The following is a 16831-nucleotide window of genomic DNA, read 5'->3' as shown; positions in this document are numbered from 1 at the left end:
TTCAGCTGTACACTATTCTTTAGAGCAATTTCCTTTGCCCTAGAAAAGAGAAAGGTTAGAGAAATTACCTTCATGGGGTAATGTGAACTTTTGTGCATATTTGTTACAAATATGAAAAGGATTCACTTTGCAATTTGGAAAAGCAGCTAAAATTTGGCATAGCACAAGGGGATATTGACAAAAGTGTTTGGAGTCAGGGTTGTTGAAGTGGAAAAGGGAATATATTTTTGAGCAAGAGAGATTATTTCAGTTCTCACAGGTGAAAAGATTTAAATAATGAATTTGACTACAGGATGGATGGACTCAGACCACTAAGTAGCAATACATGTTCCCTCTCAGGACTTTCCATCTGTGGTTTACCAGCCATGCCACAATGAAAGCCTTTCGTTTTTCTGTGAAAGCGAGTCTGTTTCTTAGTCTTCCCACAAAGCTGCATCAAGCGGTGCTTTCCTGTGTATGTGTTTACATTGCCTGAGACATGTACTTAACACGAGCTGCTATCTTTAATGAAAGGAAGCAGAGGGATGCTGATGCCCAAGTGCAACATCGACCCGGGACAGTGCAATGAGCCCATTTCAGTTCTGGAAGCGGGAGGGGGTGTTGTACCTTTGCTCAGCTAGGGGTTGTCAAGTTGGGTGAGAAAAGGATGTATCAGCCTAGGCTGAGTGCTGTCTTCAGGCTACTGCATGGTTTTCATTGAGTTAGTTCAAGGTCTTTTGTTGCGAGAGCCAAAATAGAGCAAAGATTGCCAAGTCTGTTGCTTGAATCAGTCTCTCCTCATCTGAGGGCTTTGGTGAGGTGTGCTCATATGCCCTGAGGGTTGTGGCTGAAAGAAAAACTGCCACTTTGGTTGGGGGCAATGGTTTGCAGAGACTTGTCTTTATGTGCTGATAGATTTAGTCAAACATCCAGAAGAATGAATGAATTTTATTTAAAATACAAACATGGTATATGATGACAAACTCTGTTACCACAAAATTTTCATGTCCTTTGAATGGTAACAAACAACTGTCATTTAGGATTTACTTGCTTCTAAAAATAGCTGGAAACCTATACCTATCAAAAATATGGATTTTGCAAGAGCAGGCTGTTGCATTTAGATGTATTCACTACGTACCATGAAGTAGCCCAGAAGTAAGAAAATCCAAATGGTCTAAATTAGCTTAACAAAATATTGCGAAGAGACTTCTAGGTCACTTCTTGCATCTCTAAACCGTTACAGCTTCTTGCAGTGGCAGGATATGAAGATGGAAAACTGTTTTTAGAAAAGGCTTCTGTCAGTTACAGCAGCACCAGAGAGGCTGTGCAAAACAACGCCATGAGATAGCGAGGAAATGTCTGCAGCATTTCTTAGTGAACCACTAGGAAATGGTTACCCTTCACATCCGCACAGCTGTTACTCACATTTTTAAGGTGTCTGCAAGCTTGCATGCTTTCTTCAAGCAAATTCCCTCGGGTTCATTGAAGACTAGACATGGGCTCAGAAAATATCTAACACCTAGATTAATGGACATGAGAGAAGACAAGGAAAGGCTGGCATTTAAAGTAACTTACAGCACCTCAGTAATCTTATCTGATGAACACTGTGAGCTAAATGCCCTACCTGATAGGGTACATTACAGTTGTAGATTGGAAGGCAACAGATAATAAAGGTAAAATTAATAAATAAAACAATATTTTTCACAGACATTGAAGATTATCAAATACGCAATATACTTTTTTTGACATTAATAGATAAACAATCTTTTAAAAAACACAGTTGTACACCGTTACTTATAACCTAAACAGGAGCTTAATTATTTCGTTTCACCTTAGCTTTTTTTTTAAAAAAAAGGTTTCTCTATCCTGTTCAAATTGGTGAGTAAGTCTAGATTGCATCAAGTGAGAGCTAAACTGCCCCTTCTCTTGAATGCCATGAGGCTGAGCCTGTGCAGCCCTCCCACAAGGTACTGGCGCAGCAGTGGTGCACAGCTACCCAACTCGGAGTCTTCTTGGGTGGGTACTGCCTCAACAAAAGCTAACTATACTATTGCCAAGTGGTTCTGGATTCCCCGTGATGGGAGAACAGGATGACAAAAATTATTTTCACTTGGCTGGCATTTCAAAGCTGATCTTGCTATGACAAGTCAATGTCCTATCTCACAGCTGACACTGGAGTGCCTCCCCCCCACAGAGCTAGGTCAAACAAGGCTGTGACTTATTCACAAAGATGGTAGAATTTTAGTCTAGCAACTAGTGCAGGAGAAGCCAAGTGTCTCCAGAGCTCAGTTTAAAACCGTCATCTCTACCTCACTGTGACAAGATGGGGAACCTGCCCCACCTAGGCAAAAGAGCTAGTATAGATTCCTCTTCCTCCTTCAAAAACCTCATACCATCAGAAAAGTTTACTGCTTTTCCATTTTCAACCACTTTCTCCTGGCTGACTTGGGGCTGAAACAGCAAGGCACGTGCACTGGCACAAGGAAAATGCAGTTCTTGGCTTTCTGGACATTCATGGACAACACAGTGCTATAGTCTGCGTGCTTTTTTTTTTTTTTTTTTTCTTTTGGGTGGAGGGATGGGACACAGGGAGAGGTTCAGTTTAAAAATTTCAGTTTAAAATCCTCCCTGGAAGCCACGGGGTAATGCTTAAATAAATACCAGCTGAATCAAGCAGAGCTTGACCACAGTTTTTGTTCTATCTCGAAATGGGTAAGTTCAGGTAACCCAACGCTAACTTAGCAGGGAGCACTATTTTTAGTCAGATTTCTACAGCCTATTTTTCTACATAAGTATGCACTGGCTTCTGTCAAAAGTGGAAGTCCCCTTTTCAGTGGAATATTTGGTAAAAAACAAAATGTTGATATCAAGTGCATTTAAAGAACACACGTTCCCTTATGTTAACACATTCAGTGCTTAACCCCATCAGAGCAATTCCCATTTTTGGAGGACTGGGTCAAAATGTTCTACCTAGTTCTATACACAATACCATACAGCTGGTGAAACCAGACAACGCAAGGACGTACTGTAGAGAAAGGTGGAAAAGGCCAGAAATCTCACTTTGCAGAGAGTCCTTCAGTTTTCTTTCTTTTTTTTTAAGCTGCCTTTCTTCACATTCAGTAGTCATCATTGGTGTAAGGAGACACAGCAAGAACTTTCCACACTCCTGAAACGCAGCTGCTTCTGCTACTAAGTCCTCAAAGGTGACGACGAGAGACTGGGCACTCACCAGCTCTCTGTGGTCTGGCACAGAGTAGCTAAGTCCCAGGCCTATTGTCTTCCCCTGTGCAAGAGCTCAAAACATTGACAGACTATCCCGGAGGACTGTCCAAAGTGGATAGCTGGTCTGGTGACACAACTGTTGTGTGGACACAGCCTCTGGTGGAACAGAAATCCAGTGGATTTTGCTGTCTCTTGTGTTGGAGAAATTTTTTTTGCCATCTCTCTTGGCATGCTCTGCAGAAATCTGTCACTTGTATTGCAAGCAATGCTGCCACTGAGATGGGGGGTGATGCTTCTCTTGACACATCTCCAGCTGCCCAAATCGTTGTCAGACTTTCCATTTAGACAGGTGCTGTGAAAACAAAACAACTCATTTTTAGAAAAAAAAATCCCCCAGAAATAATCATATCCTAGAGTTATTTTTCCTGCGTAACCAGTGGGACAAGCTTCAAAACTACTGAAAAGATGTATTCATGCTGCTGAAAGAGAATTGGCCGGGGTGAAGCCCATGCCTCTGCCTGGATACATGAGATGCTGGAGGCCCTCTGCCCTTGTGCCACAGACCAAAAGTGCCTCTCTGTGCAAATGCAAAAAGTGCTCTCCTGCTAACATCCCCCTCCCTTGTGAAGGGATGTCAGTGTCACCTTTGGTTCATTTTAAGCTGCTTCAGAGAACGAGATGCACAAAGCCTGTCTATGGTCAAAAGAAACCAGCTTCCTGAGACTCCTCTGTAGGCAGTGAGGAGGTCCCTCCAGAGAGCAATCAGATTTGCTCCAGCTCTGAATATCTCCTCATCCTGCCCCACCGACTGTAATGGGTGTCTGGAGAGATTAACCCCACCAGGATGAAGTTACTCTTCTTTGCAACCTATCTTCCCCGCAGTGTTCAAAATCTTTTCTTTGTAACAGCAAAGCTATTCTCAGTAGGCTCTTTTTGGATTCCCACCCCCACCCCCCCAGCCGTGAAACAGTCTGGCCTTCTTCATAAAGTGAAACTGCTAAAAGCAGAAATGTATTTACATCAGTATTGAGAAGCAAAATGCCGTGGCAGTGTTCCCATGGGTGCACCTCCGCAGTGCCTTACTCCCCATCTACCACACACAACTTGCTTGAAAATATCAAATGATGATTGAATTAGGCTAGAGCCCATCTTCTGCCCCAAGGTACCAGCTATTTCTGACTGATACCAGTTTCCTCTTTTGTTAAGAAAAAACAGAACAGCAACAAACCTGGACTGATGAAGACTTGACAGCCTGCACAAACTCTGTCTCAGTGCTCAACTACCATTACCCTTAGAAAAGCATTTTTTCCTAACATCTAGCTTAAATCTCCTCTGTTTAAGCCTGTTGTGCCTTAAGTGCTGTGTATGCTGACTTAGGACAATAAATAACTTATCCCATCTTCTTTAAGAACCCTCTGAAGAGGACTGTTATTGTGTCCATTATCAAACTTGCTTTCTCCAGCCTAAACAAACATAACCAATTTGTCATCAGAGATCGCGTTCCCTAGATTATTCTCATTTCTCTGGTATTGGTCCAAGCTGTCCTCAAATTGGGATGACTAAAAGATACCGCCTCCTGTGCCTTTCATGGCTCTGCTGGCAGAAGAGAGCCCTCAAAGGTGGGACAGTTTCTGACAGCAGCAAACCACCCAAGCTGCTGTCCCACCTCTTCTCCCACAAATGGTGTGGAAGCATGCCAAGGAAATGGTAGTGTCTGGAAGGCAAGTGTCTTTGTTTTGTTATTAATGAACAAATCGTGCTACAGCAGACTTCAATATAAGATAAATGTTTACTCCTATTTATGTCACTGAGGTTTTTCTACTTATGAGTTAAATCCAGGGATCTAATCAAATAGGAGCTGGTATAAGTAAGTCCAGAGAAGAAAAAGTTGACCTTAAATGAGCTGCTTGTGTTACGTTAATGCAGCTCACAGGAACGGAAGGAGAAAACGTCTCTTTATCTTAAGGAGAAAATCCATCCTCCACTCTATGTTATACTCTACAGGAAACAGCGTAATGCACGTTGATGTTTAGCAAACACAAATGTTGTGGATCAGACTGGGGTTGTGCAATGGGTCTGGAAAATAACTGACCATTAACCCAGTTTGCATGACCAACAAAGAAACTCCAGACCAAGTTTTTTAATTTAAGGCTTATTTTGCTTCTGCTTGATATTATGATTTGGGTATTAACAGCATCTGTTATGGCAAATTATGTTTTAACTATTACAGTTTTGGTGAAACCACAGTATTTTCTGCTTGTTTTGCAAAGACACTCAGGCACCAGTCATTTGCTTCAGTAGATACTACCAAATGAGATAAAACATAGGTAGATATTTCACCTCTTTGTACTCTTGCAAGTCCCCTGTGCTGAGTTTGTTTTTCCAAGTCTGTCTTGGATTTTTTTGCCCTGTTTTTATTTTTCCCTCACTATAAATGATAAATGAATCTGTAAACCAGCTGACCTGAATTATTGCACTCTTGTTTATAAAAAAATATTAACATGTTGAAGGTCTGAACTACGTATTTTTTTCTTAGGCAAGGAGAGGTGGTTTTTTTTTTGTTTTTTTTTTTTTTTTAAATTGGGTGTATATACATTCAGGTTCATAGACATGAATGAAGCAAATTATGTTCCTGAATCCCAGCTAAAGACCTTCTAGGATGTAGTGACTAAAAAGGCAGGGAGCAACCATTTGATGATAGGTACTGACATGATATGAAGTGCTAAGTGGTCAGTGTTGTCCAGACTTGAAAATCAGCATTTAAAACAGATTTTCCAAGTTTGGCTCTGTCTTGATGCCAACAGGAGCTTCTGTGTAGCTGTAGAACAGGAGGGGAGGGTGGCTTCAGCCTGTATGCTCTGTGTTCCCTGTTGATTTGTCATGTTCTTTGGCCTGAACTGTTGAAGGAACTTCTGAGAACTGAAACTCTCAGGCTGCCTTTGGCAACACTTACAGAACCCAAGGAAAGGGCTGAGAGAAGAAGTAGGGCTACCACTATACATGCTTGAATTTGTAACGTCCAGCAAGACTAATACAAAGGCTTTGTGCTGATCTTGAGTACTGAAGCTATGAAGTTAAGTCACTCTTGAGACAAATACAGTAATATATTTTTAATACTTACAGTTGAGTTCTCCTTTCTCTTCATTTGACTGGACATCTGTTGAAACAAATGCACTGTTTTAAGCATGTAGGATAGATAACTTTAGTCTTTAGCCAAACGGGATTAATATTAAGCAACATCCACCAAAGCTGAAGGTTCAATGTGCTAAATGCTCTTTGGACAGCAAAATGCAGTCCGTGCTCTATTTCTTTACAACCTAGGTCACCATTTCAGCAAGGACAGATTTTGGGCTTGAAGCAACAGCCCTGCTCCAGGTTTTGGGACAGGGTCCTGCACTACTCTTGGGTTGTTTGTTTCTGAAGGAAGGACATGGCTCCCAGACAGCTGCTGCAGATGCTGGGCAAGATCACTATCCTGCTCTCTTCTGCTCTTTTCTGAAGCACCTGGGCTTGCTAGCCATAAGGAAGAGGGCGTGGATTGAACATGTGGTTTGTCCTTGTCCATGAAAAGTGTGGTTGCCCCTGCTCTCTTTTCTTTGCAGGTCCACAAGAGCTAAGTGGCTTGCAAGTAGTCAGGTACATCAGCAGACTTAGTCTGGTTCACAACGTGTCTTTTAGAGCTACCTTGAGTTCTGTCATGCCAAGCATTGAAAAGTCCCACACATGGGCAAATGCAGCAATACAAGGGTATGCATGTATAATGTGGAGTGATAGTGAGACATGCTTTATTTTTAACTTGTAGAAGGCTGCTTGATCCCAGTGGGATCTTGAACCCTTAATTGTCCAGCCAGTGACTCTAAAGCTCTTGGAATTGATTTATCCTCCAATTTCTGCTTTGGACTGTGCTAAGCAGAGTGAGCTACTGACCCCAGTCCTGTTCCATGGAGGAACATACCCTCCATCTGTCCAGAAACAGCCTGCAGGGATTGCAGCTGGGAAATAGGTCTGAACAAGCACAAAATCTGAGTTACTCTCACATCCAGCAATTAACTCCTGTGAGAATCAGGCTCAGTAGCAGAAAACCATAAAGAATAACATGTCCTGGAGCACTACATGTCCTCCCCAGCACACCCCAGGTTTTTGATAACAGCATGATTTCCTGCTGTTGTGTGCAGACAGCTCACTCATACGTTCTAGTAACACAGTGGATGACATTAAATATTTTGGCAAATGAAAAAGAGTTCTTCAGATTTGGTCATGCAAATTAAGGGCCTCATTACCTGTGTAGGACACTAGTTTGGAGGACCTCCGTCTCCACAGCCAGCAGGTTAAAACAGCTAGAAGACCTATCAGAATAACAATGGAAACGATGCCAGCTGCTTGAGCACCTCGTACATTTTTTTCCAGGTTTTTGTGACTTTCTGTGCTAGAACCATTGCTTTGCTTCTGCTGTGTGTCTAGAATAAAATAGAAAAAGGATGTAGTAAAGTATAAATTTTCACATTTCATACCAGGCAAATATCTGACCACATTTTACATGCACAAGAAAATCATGAAGGACTAAGTACTTGTGCTATTCATATCACTGTGATTCTGGTGGTATTCCTTCTGAGCAAGGCACATCTCCAGCTTACACTGTCAAATAATGCAATGCCAGTTTATTCTTCCCTGTCATCATACTGCATGCATCTGTCTGTATTCCCTTTTGTTCTTATTTCCTGACAGCCCTGGGAGACTGTATGTTTGAACTTGATTCTAGACTCAGTTGAAAATGAATCTACAGACTCTATAATGTAAATCTGATGGTATTCAGAAAAGTGGGTGAAAACCTGTTTCCCTGAAGTTAGTGATGAATTTCCACTGATTGCCGTAAATGAAAGGTTTCAAATCACATTTCTTACTATTTCAAGTGTGGTAGTGCTTTTAGAAACCATCAAAAAATAGTAAGATAAAGGTCTTTTCCCCCAAAATACAATATGACAGAATGCCACTAGGAAACTAATGACAAGGTTACTTAGTTTTCCTTTAATTTGGAATGACAGCAAGGGTATGCTGTCATATAAACACTCTACTGTGCAAATTCTGCTCATGTACACAATTTCTGTTCCTGGAAATAGCTTATATCTTTTGGTTATGTTTGTGGGATCAGTGTCGTTAAGTCCAGAGTATGTGACTCCTTAGCATGTTCAGGTAAACTCACTGTGGGCATCCAGCTACAGCTATGCAAACAATCAAACCTCTTTGCACCAGGATGCAGAAACCTGTGAGAGAAAGGTGTGGAGGGAGGCAGGACCAGGAACAGCAGTGAGACTGAACAGCCACCTCCAGATAAGCTCTCCTACTCCAGATAGCTTCTCTGCACAGCTGTTTGGAAATCATGAAATCCACTATGAAAAGCTATAACTTTTTAAATTTTTTTTTTTTTAAATAGACTTCTGTTTTTGTGAAGAGCTGAGTGGCTAAATGCTTGTTTTTACTATTGATCACTCATATCAGCAATAAATAGCATATTACACTTGTGTGATTAGGTGTATTGTTCTATTGGGCTAGTATTACCTGTTTGCTACAGGCCTGCTTTAAATAGTGCACTGTATTAAACTGAGTTTTGGAGACTGAAAACAGAACTTCGAAACTAGGCAGAGTAAAAAGCAAATGTGAGTGATGCAAAGCAGTCAAGTAGGGGTTCAGGAATTGTGGACCTGCTGTATGGTGCCCCCCTGAAAAATAACCTGACTCCCCACGTCATCATGTTCCCGATAAACCAAAGCGTAAAACTCAGTGACTGCCTTGGATGCAAGAGCTTCTCAGTGCCATTGTCATAACATGCTTGATGGGGTGTTGACTTCAATATGGCAGAAGTAAACATCAAGTCCATGCATAACTAGCTTGAAACAAAACTTGAGCTCTTCTTGGTACTTTTTAGAACTACTGAATTTACGTGTACCCCTTGTTACTGCGTATCTACAGACAGAGGCACGCTGGTTGATATTCCTGTTATCTGGGAAACATGAAGTAGCATGAAGGGACTTACAGTTGGCTGATAGATTTTCCCGCAGTATTTTATTTTCTACGGAGCACTCTATTTGCATGTTAGAAGTGGCTTTAACCTTCAGCGTGCTAAAAACACTGTAAGTGCCATCGGCGTGGGGGGTGATTGTTAGCTCTGATGGAGGCAGGTGGCTGTTATCCGTTTTATTTATCCAATAAACATTGGGCTCTGGGTATCCATTGCCAGACCTGCAGCTGAAAGTCACCTCCTCTCCAGTGCTGTCACTGTTTCTTATTGGTCCACTGAGTATTGGTTGGCTATAACTAGCTGGAGAGCAAGAGAAAAAGAAATAGTTATCAATATGTCGAAAGGCATTGAAAAGACAAAATTTTGATGTGGGTTCTGAAGCAGAAGTTCTGGGTTTCACATGACCCTCATGACTTGAAAGGGAAACACCAGCAGGTCTGGTATGTAAGCCAGAGAGCCAAGAGAATTACTGGAAGGGCAGAATGCTGAAGCCAAATCCAAAGAGAGAAAGCAACTTCTTAAGCTGTTATCACCCAGGCATGTGCAAGAGCCCTTGTATTAACGAAAATCAAGTTGTGAAAAACCCACACTAGATAAACAGCTGCTATGGGTATTCTCCCAGTTTTAGATGTCCTATCTGTAACATTTAAATTAAGCAGACCTAATTTCAGCAAAGTGCTGAACTGTTTCAAAGTTAAGGGCGTGCTTAAATATAATATTAAAACAGCATGAATTTGAAAAGCTGGAATGAGAATTTTGGCAAATATGTGCAAGTGATACAAGTTCTTACCTGCTAAACTGAGAACCACTTCTGCCTGGTGAACCATTCTTGTATATTCACTTTTCTGCAGTACTACACATTTGTACGTACGTTCATCACTCTGGCTGACATTTAGCAGTAGCAGTGAAAAATCGCCATTTTCCAATCTATCCCAGAATAACTGAGTCCTGTTTTTAAAATTAATACACTGTTCACTTTCATTATCTTGACCGGCGATCAGTGCATGTACCACTGAACACTTTTCTTGATCATCAGCTATTTGCCAATATACCCGTAGGTTTTTTAAGTGCAATTCTGTTCCTCGATAAATGCAACTCAGTGTAGCGTTGTCTCCAAGCTTACTGACAATGACCTTCTCCTCCAGTGCGATAACTATAAGATAAAAGTAGAGTGAGAAAAAACAGGGAGGTTGAGAAAAAATGTCATTCTTTTCAAATATATTCTACTGCATATGGACTGCAGTATTAGTATTTATAACAGGCAGGTGAGTGTGCTCACTTCATAGTCATTCCTACCTCCTGACTTGCTAATGTCTAATTCTCTGTGTGTCTGCTTGACTGCATGTTTTCCAAACTGACCTTTTACAATATAAAGCCTTCTACTTATTTCTTTCTCTGAGGACCAACCAGTTGAAGTGTTCCCAGCCCCAAGAATGCCTGTATGTTTCACTGTGCCCACTGACTGGGACTGACTGCAGACACATATTCAAGTCCTAATGCTTTAATTATCTTTTTTTTTTTTTTTTTTTTTTAATTAACAGAAATGCCACATAACACCAGGTAAACCACAAGAAGTAGAAACACTGATAAGAAAAAGAGTGCTACCATTATGTTGAGACGCCAAAAAATCTAAACATGGAGTGCAGTGTTTCCCAAATTGGGCATGTCATGGCAATAACATTTTATTGCTACCACTGGTGTCACCCTCTCAACAAACATAACCAGCTGGCAAACCAGAATGTCCAGATACCTCCAGTGACACATTCATTAGACATTTACAACCTCTCACAGCCACCTGAGGTAGGCCAGCACAGTATCTGGCTTTCAGGGCACTTTTCCTGGACTCCAGACTTGAGAAAGGCAGCCTCTCCTCCTGGTGAGCAGTGAGAAGGCGTGAGCTGGCTGGCGAGTGATACAGAAGGTGCAGGTCAGCTTCTCCAAAAGGACCAGGGTGGCTCTGACCACAGCCTCCCTGCTGAGAGGGACGTGTCATCTCTCTTCCACCCCAGCAGCCGAAACCTCTCTGATGCCACTGGTTGCTGAGACCAAAGCAGTGTGCATGTTGTAAATGTCAGACTGGGGGGGGTAAGGCCAGGGGGGTCAGGCATGGGGTTGGATGGGAGAGGTTACAGTTGGGGGAAGGGATTATGTGGCTGGGTGAATTAGGGAAAGAAAGATGACAGGAGTGAGGTTTGGAAATGTGGAAACGGTGCATGGTGAGGTGAGAGGGAGGCAGCAATATTAAAGGTGGACATCCCTTTGTGTTGGTGCAGTGGATTCAGAAATAGCTTATTTACATGTCTGAGTTGGGCACCCTTGGCTTAAAAATACCACCGAAGCAAACACAGTACTTTCAGGGAAGAATACAGTGTGTTCTCCAGGCCCTTATCCTCTGCTGGGTGAGGCGAGAAGTAACGGGCTTGAACTGCAACAAGGGTGCTGCAGCTCAGACTTTGGGAAACCCCTTGTAGTAGCAGAAAAAGCACTGACTGAGGATATGGGGACAGTCTCATCACTGGCGTTATTTAAGAGCAGGCCAGCTGGGATCTACTGAAACTGAATTTGGTAGTTTGTCCCAATTTTGCAGCTGTGGACTTTCCTTGATCACTTTGTTGACGTCCTCCTTGGTGATTAAGCAAGAACAGAGGAGAGACAATTCTGAAAACATTTAAGTATCACCAAGTGATCTCCTTTAACCTTACCTTTGTTTTGAAAGGTGTTTTTGGAACTGTAGTAAAAGACTAATACTGGGTACTTGATAGAGTCATGTATAATTCTAGTCATAATATGAGTTTGGACTTTATCCAGGCATGTTAGATCTGCTTATCAACAGCCCTTATTACCCCACTTCTAAGGCCTTTTGTTGGCAGAGATGAATATGCAGGGATGTCTGTGAAGCAAGCAGAGCAATCGAAGCAAGAGCATCCAGAAGGTCCTTTGCTACTCTCCATACCGAAACTGATAGAAAATGATATTTTCTTCTTTCCCTGATGCATGTCAGAGAAAAATTTCACACTGGGGAAATCTTAAATGTCTTGCTGAAAACATGAAGATGTCTATATTGTACATACTACAACTACTTAGTGTATTTGGCCAAACTTATTAAAGAGTGGGCAGCTTCATTTTTAACTGACATATTCTGAACTTACCAGCTCTCAGGATATGAAGGAGCAGTAACAGAAACCCGTAACTAAAATAAAAAGAAAACAAGAGTGTTACATGATTGACTTCAGCATCTCTGTTGTTTAAATAAGCAATAAACCTAATATTGATTGTTTAATATAGTAGGAGAAGTGGGTAAATTAGGTACTGCTACTATGTAATGTCCCATGAAGTATTTGCATTTTTTACAGCTGCAAAACCTCTGTGGGTGGGTGGTCAAGGCCACGAATAGCAGTCAACCACACTAATACTGGAGTCAGAGCAGAAGGCATGAAGCTGGTGTATAGTGCCTGTCTTTATCGTGAACAACAAACCATATAGACTTACTGGATGAATAGGCCCTGAAGGGCTATCTGGATCGTTGGGAAGGAGTATGGATGCACAGGCCTAAATCCAGGTCAGAGCCCTGCATCCTACTGCTTTGCTGAAACTCAATGAATTACAGTTTTATCTGGTCAAAGGACAACAAGCAGCTGACCACGCTGCCCCCCAATTTGTGCACTCAGTAAAAATGTGTAAACAGGAAATGTGCTGATAACGAGGAGCTGTGCAAAGGTTTTGCTGGAAAGAATTTGGTGTGTTTGATTACTCTGGAGGGGCATATCTATGCGGGAGTTTCCCAAGGGAGTTACACCTGCAGGATGCTATAGGAAAACCCAGTTTGACCTATCTATAAAGCCCAGATGATTTAACTCTCATCCCAAGAAAGATAAATGTGCAGCACTAAGAGTTACTTTAAAATAACCTTTCACCACCATGCCTAGCTATACATTGACCTCTCCTTCCTCCAGACTGCTGTGGTGAAGGAAAGGAGACACTGGAAAGGTTTTGGAATGGGAGCTGAGTGGCTGCAGTGCCCACCCTGACATTGCAATATGGTTGCAAAGCTGAGCCAGTGGGCAGAGGGACACAAGTACCTGCTCATTCCCATTTTCCCCAGCTCACTGTTGCAAGGAAGCAGGACTGTGAGGCCACACTACCTGGCTGCAGCTAATTCCCTTCCCCAGTTGTTCTCAACCCTCAGCCAGGTCCAAGACTGAGCCAAGGGCTGGGGCAATGGGCAGAGCTGCCGCCAGCAGCCCACATCCACCCAGGAGCGAGCTCCAGGGTCTCCCACCCAGACTGCTTGCCACCTTTCCTCCAAACCAACCCTGCCCTGCCTGACCCTCCTCCCTCCAAGCCCTAACCTAAGTCACCCCCCCAGCAGCCATTTCTCACCTCACTTTTCCCTGTCGTCTGTGCTTTACAACATCCCCTCCCTCTTCCAGGCTTCCTGCCCCTTCCCCACAGCTCCTGCCCCTTTGTCCAGCTGAGCATCAGGATTTGTCTTCTACCACCTCCCAGGCACAGCATCACTTCTGCCCAGGTCATCTCCTATCAGCTGCCTGGGCACAACTTCAGTCTCCTCTGCGGTGGAACAGGGTCTCTAATTCCCACCTGCCCCCAAGAAAATTATGATCCTTCCATGTAGAAAGCATCCTTCTGATCCAGACACAAAATCTACCTCCACCAGAAGTCCCATCTCTAGAGAATGAGACGGGGAACATTTAGGGAAGAGTCAGTCTGAATTGTATTACTTTTATATGAAGAAAATGCTTTTTTTTTTTTTTTTTTGTGTCCTTTGAAACAGTTTCATGGATGATTTTGGAAAAGAAAAAAGGAAAAAAAAATTTAAGCCCTGTGTGGAACATTAATACTTATTTTAATAACTCTGAAATCAGCCCTAAAGTAAGTCTTCCAAGAAAGCATGCCTAAACATTTCAGGGAGGCAGCTCTGCTCTGTTCTGTCTTTGGTAGTCACTTTTGGTGGGTTTTGCACGTGGTCTTGTATTTCTGTTGCATTTTTATATTTTGCAGGAGCCATCACTTTTGTGCCAGGCTTTTGTGTCTGTCATGACAATCTCACCTTAATGTAGCTCTTAATCATTCTTAATCCTATGGCTGTGTTTGTTTTATTGTTCCCTGCCCACATTAGAAACTATGGCTATATCAAGTCATTTGAATTAAATGGAGAACAAAAATTGACTGATTCGTTTGGGACTCTTTAGGGAATTCCCCTTGGTAGGCATTTGCCGATGCCAATAAACATTCAGATAGTCAGCCTGAACTGATTCTCTAATGTATGTATACAAAGCAGGTCTTGATTTCTTATTGTAATAAATGATGTCACAGTCAAGACTGGACAGATCTAGAGATGCTCATCCTCTTATTTGGAAGGAGGTTGCAGCTGTGGTAGTGTGGGGGCAGTGTCAACCCACCGTGTTCTCCTGGAATAGCTCTAATGTCAAGCTCCTTTTGGAAAAAGGGAGAAATGCTCTTGCCTGCAGAGAAAAACCTCCCTTTTGCCCCATATGTACACTCAGCTCCTGTGTCCATCACTGGCAGTGAGCTCCACTAAGCGCAAGTGTAGCTGCATTAGTTTCTTAGGTTCAATATCTCATTTATTTATTCTTTTAAAACATATTGTAAATTTTTTAAAATTAGCTTTTTCTTTTCCAATTCTTTCCTACACCTTCCCCGTCTATACTTTTTTTTTTTTGTTTTAAAAAACAAACAAAAAAAAAAAAACAAAAAACAAACAAACCAACGTTATGTGAAACAGGAGAAAGTTACACTTCCTCTTTCATACGTTCTTGTTTGGTGAGATAAGTCTTCCAGCGTCTCAACTTTTTCACAGACTATTTATTTTAGAGTCATGGGAAGTTGCTGCTCTGGCACACTCTAGCCAGACAGAAGATGTCCCGATGCTCGCGATAATAATAACTTCGGGGCTTTTGCTCCACTGCTAAGATTTGCTTTATCCCCTAACCCTGCAGCGACGCGGCTCTTCCCGCACCAGCAGGTGCCCCAAGCGGGTTCTCTGTGCCGCCTCCCTCAGGCAGCCACACCGGTGGGGCTGCTCGCCTTCCCCCACCGCCCCCAATTCGGGCCGAAAGGCTCCTTAAACCGCCACTTCAGTGCCGGCGGTCTTCGATGGGCTGGGTCAGAAATTACGGGCGGGGGGGGGGGGGGGCGCTCTGCCTTGGGCTGACCCGCTATGCCGTGGGCACCCCGGCCGCGGAGGGGGCCCTGCAAAACCCGCCTCCCCCGCCGCTACGGGAGCCCGGGCGAGGTGCGCCCCCCCCCTCCCCGGGCAGGCAGCAGCCGCCGGGCACGTTTAACACCGCAACCCGCTGTCCCGGGCCCGAGGGCACCGACTCGCCCCCGCCGCTATTGAAGAAGCCCACTCGCCCGCCCGCCCGAATTTTTACCTGCCCCGCTGCGTTGCAATGAAACTCAGGTTTCTCTAAGGGTTTGCGCGGCAGACAGCCGGCTGGTGCCCACCCGTGCTCCCAGCGACACTTCCCCGCAGCCCTGGGCCGCCACTCACCCTCGGGGCTCCATCGCAGCGGCGCGGGAGGCCGCCCGAGCCGTGCCGTGCCGTGCCGTGCCGTGCCGAGCCCACGGCCACCCGGTTTAGGCCATTCCCCTTTCCCTCCCACGCCTCCCCCCGCCGGGGATTTCCGCCTTCCGCGCGGGGCCGGCCCCGCGGCCGTGGCACCGCGCCGTGCCGTGGCACCGCTCCGCCGGCCAAGCCCGCCCCTCGGCCGGCCCCGGCGGTGGGGATGGTCTCGGGCACTCGCCCATCCCCACGGAGCCTTTTCCAAAGCCTCGCAGGGGTGTGTCGTGTCCCCCCCCCCCCCCCCCCTCCGCCACGCGGGGAGGGCTGCCTGACGCCCCTCACCGCCGGCTCTGGGAGCTGCTGGGGTGGACCTGGGGAGTCAGGGCCGGGCACCGGCTTCGGCGATAGCGCGGAGACAACAGCATCTTGTTGGCCCTGCCAAGGCGGCGGAGACCTGGTCCCACAGCCCCGCTCGGCATGTGCGTGGGGAGGCGGGGAGGGGCAGAGTACTGCCAGCCGGCTGGGCACATGGGGCTTTGCAAAGCCCACCCGGGGAACCGGGGCTCGGCTGCCGGGTCGTGTTACAAAGCACGCTTCAAAAGACGTGAGGCTTACAGTTGCCTAAAATGGCAAATATCCCGAAGTGCGGTTCGATACGGTGCGTGGCCGCACCTGGAGATGCAGAAGATCAGAGTTCTGCCAGAATCGCGTCGCTGAGGGGACGTTGGAGCTGCAGTCGGCTATTTGAAAGCGGTGGTTGGCGTTCGCCAGCAGCTCCGTTCCTGGCCCAGCACCCGTGGCTGTATCTGTCTGGCTCCCCATCAGGCACCTCCGCCCGGCTGGGGCTCCTTCGCCACCGTGAAGGTTTGCAACACCCACCCCAAAGCTGCCACTGCCACGCTGCAGGCAAACGCCGCGGTGACAGCCGTTAGAAACAGGTTGCCACATTGATGTTTTCACTTGGTCTTGGTTTTGAGTCACCCTGGCAATACCAATTGATTTGCCACTGATGAACAAGAAACTCCAGGGTTGTGCAAGACCTGCGGGGTCCCAGTGCTGTTCCCACTGCC

The 16831-nt window shown here is 44.8% G+C and overlaps 1 protein-coding gene across 1 annotated transcript; it reads right to left on the bottom strand.

Annotated features, from left to right (window-relative positions):
• Nucleotides 1-908: 908 nt before the first annotated feature.
• ICOSLG (inducible T cell costimulator ligand) lies at nucleotides 909-15949 on the bottom strand. Its single transcript, XM_032994473.2, has 7 exons — nucleotides 15750-15949; nucleotides 12367-12407; nucleotides 10008-10370; nucleotides 9233-9517; nucleotides 7482-7658; nucleotides 6323-6358; nucleotides 909-3553 (listed from the first exon to the last, which is right to left on the bottom strand). The coding sequence occupies exons 1-7, from the start codon at nucleotides 15761-15763 to the stop codon at nucleotides 3543-3545; spliced, it is 927 nt and encodes a 308-aa protein (XP_032850364.2). The 5' UTR covers nucleotides 15764-15949; the 3' UTR covers nucleotides 909-3542.
• Between the last annotated feature and the right edge of the window lie 882 nt (nucleotides 15950-16831).

Source organism: Tyto alba, unplaced genomic scaffold (assembly GCF_018691265.1).
Source record: "Tyto alba isolate M040663 unplaced genomic scaffold, T.alba_DEE_v4.0 Super-Scaffold_14, whole genome shotgun sequence".
Classification (NCBI taxonomy): domain Eukaryota; kingdom Metazoa; phylum Chordata; class Aves; order Strigiformes; family Tytonidae; genus Tyto; species Tyto alba.
This window is presented reverse-complemented; position numbering and strand designations above follow the sequence as displayed.

Coding starts and splice junctions, on each gene's coding strand:
- ICOSLG (XM_032994473.2), bottom strand. Junction 10,371..12,366: donor CCTTCATATCCTGAGAGCTG/GTAAGTTCAGAA, acceptor TTTATCTTATAG/TTATCGCACTGGAGGAGAAG. Junction 6,359..7,481: donor CAAACTAGTGTCCTACACAG/GTAATGAGGCCC, acceptor TTGTTTCAACAG/ATGTCCAGTCAAATGAAGAG.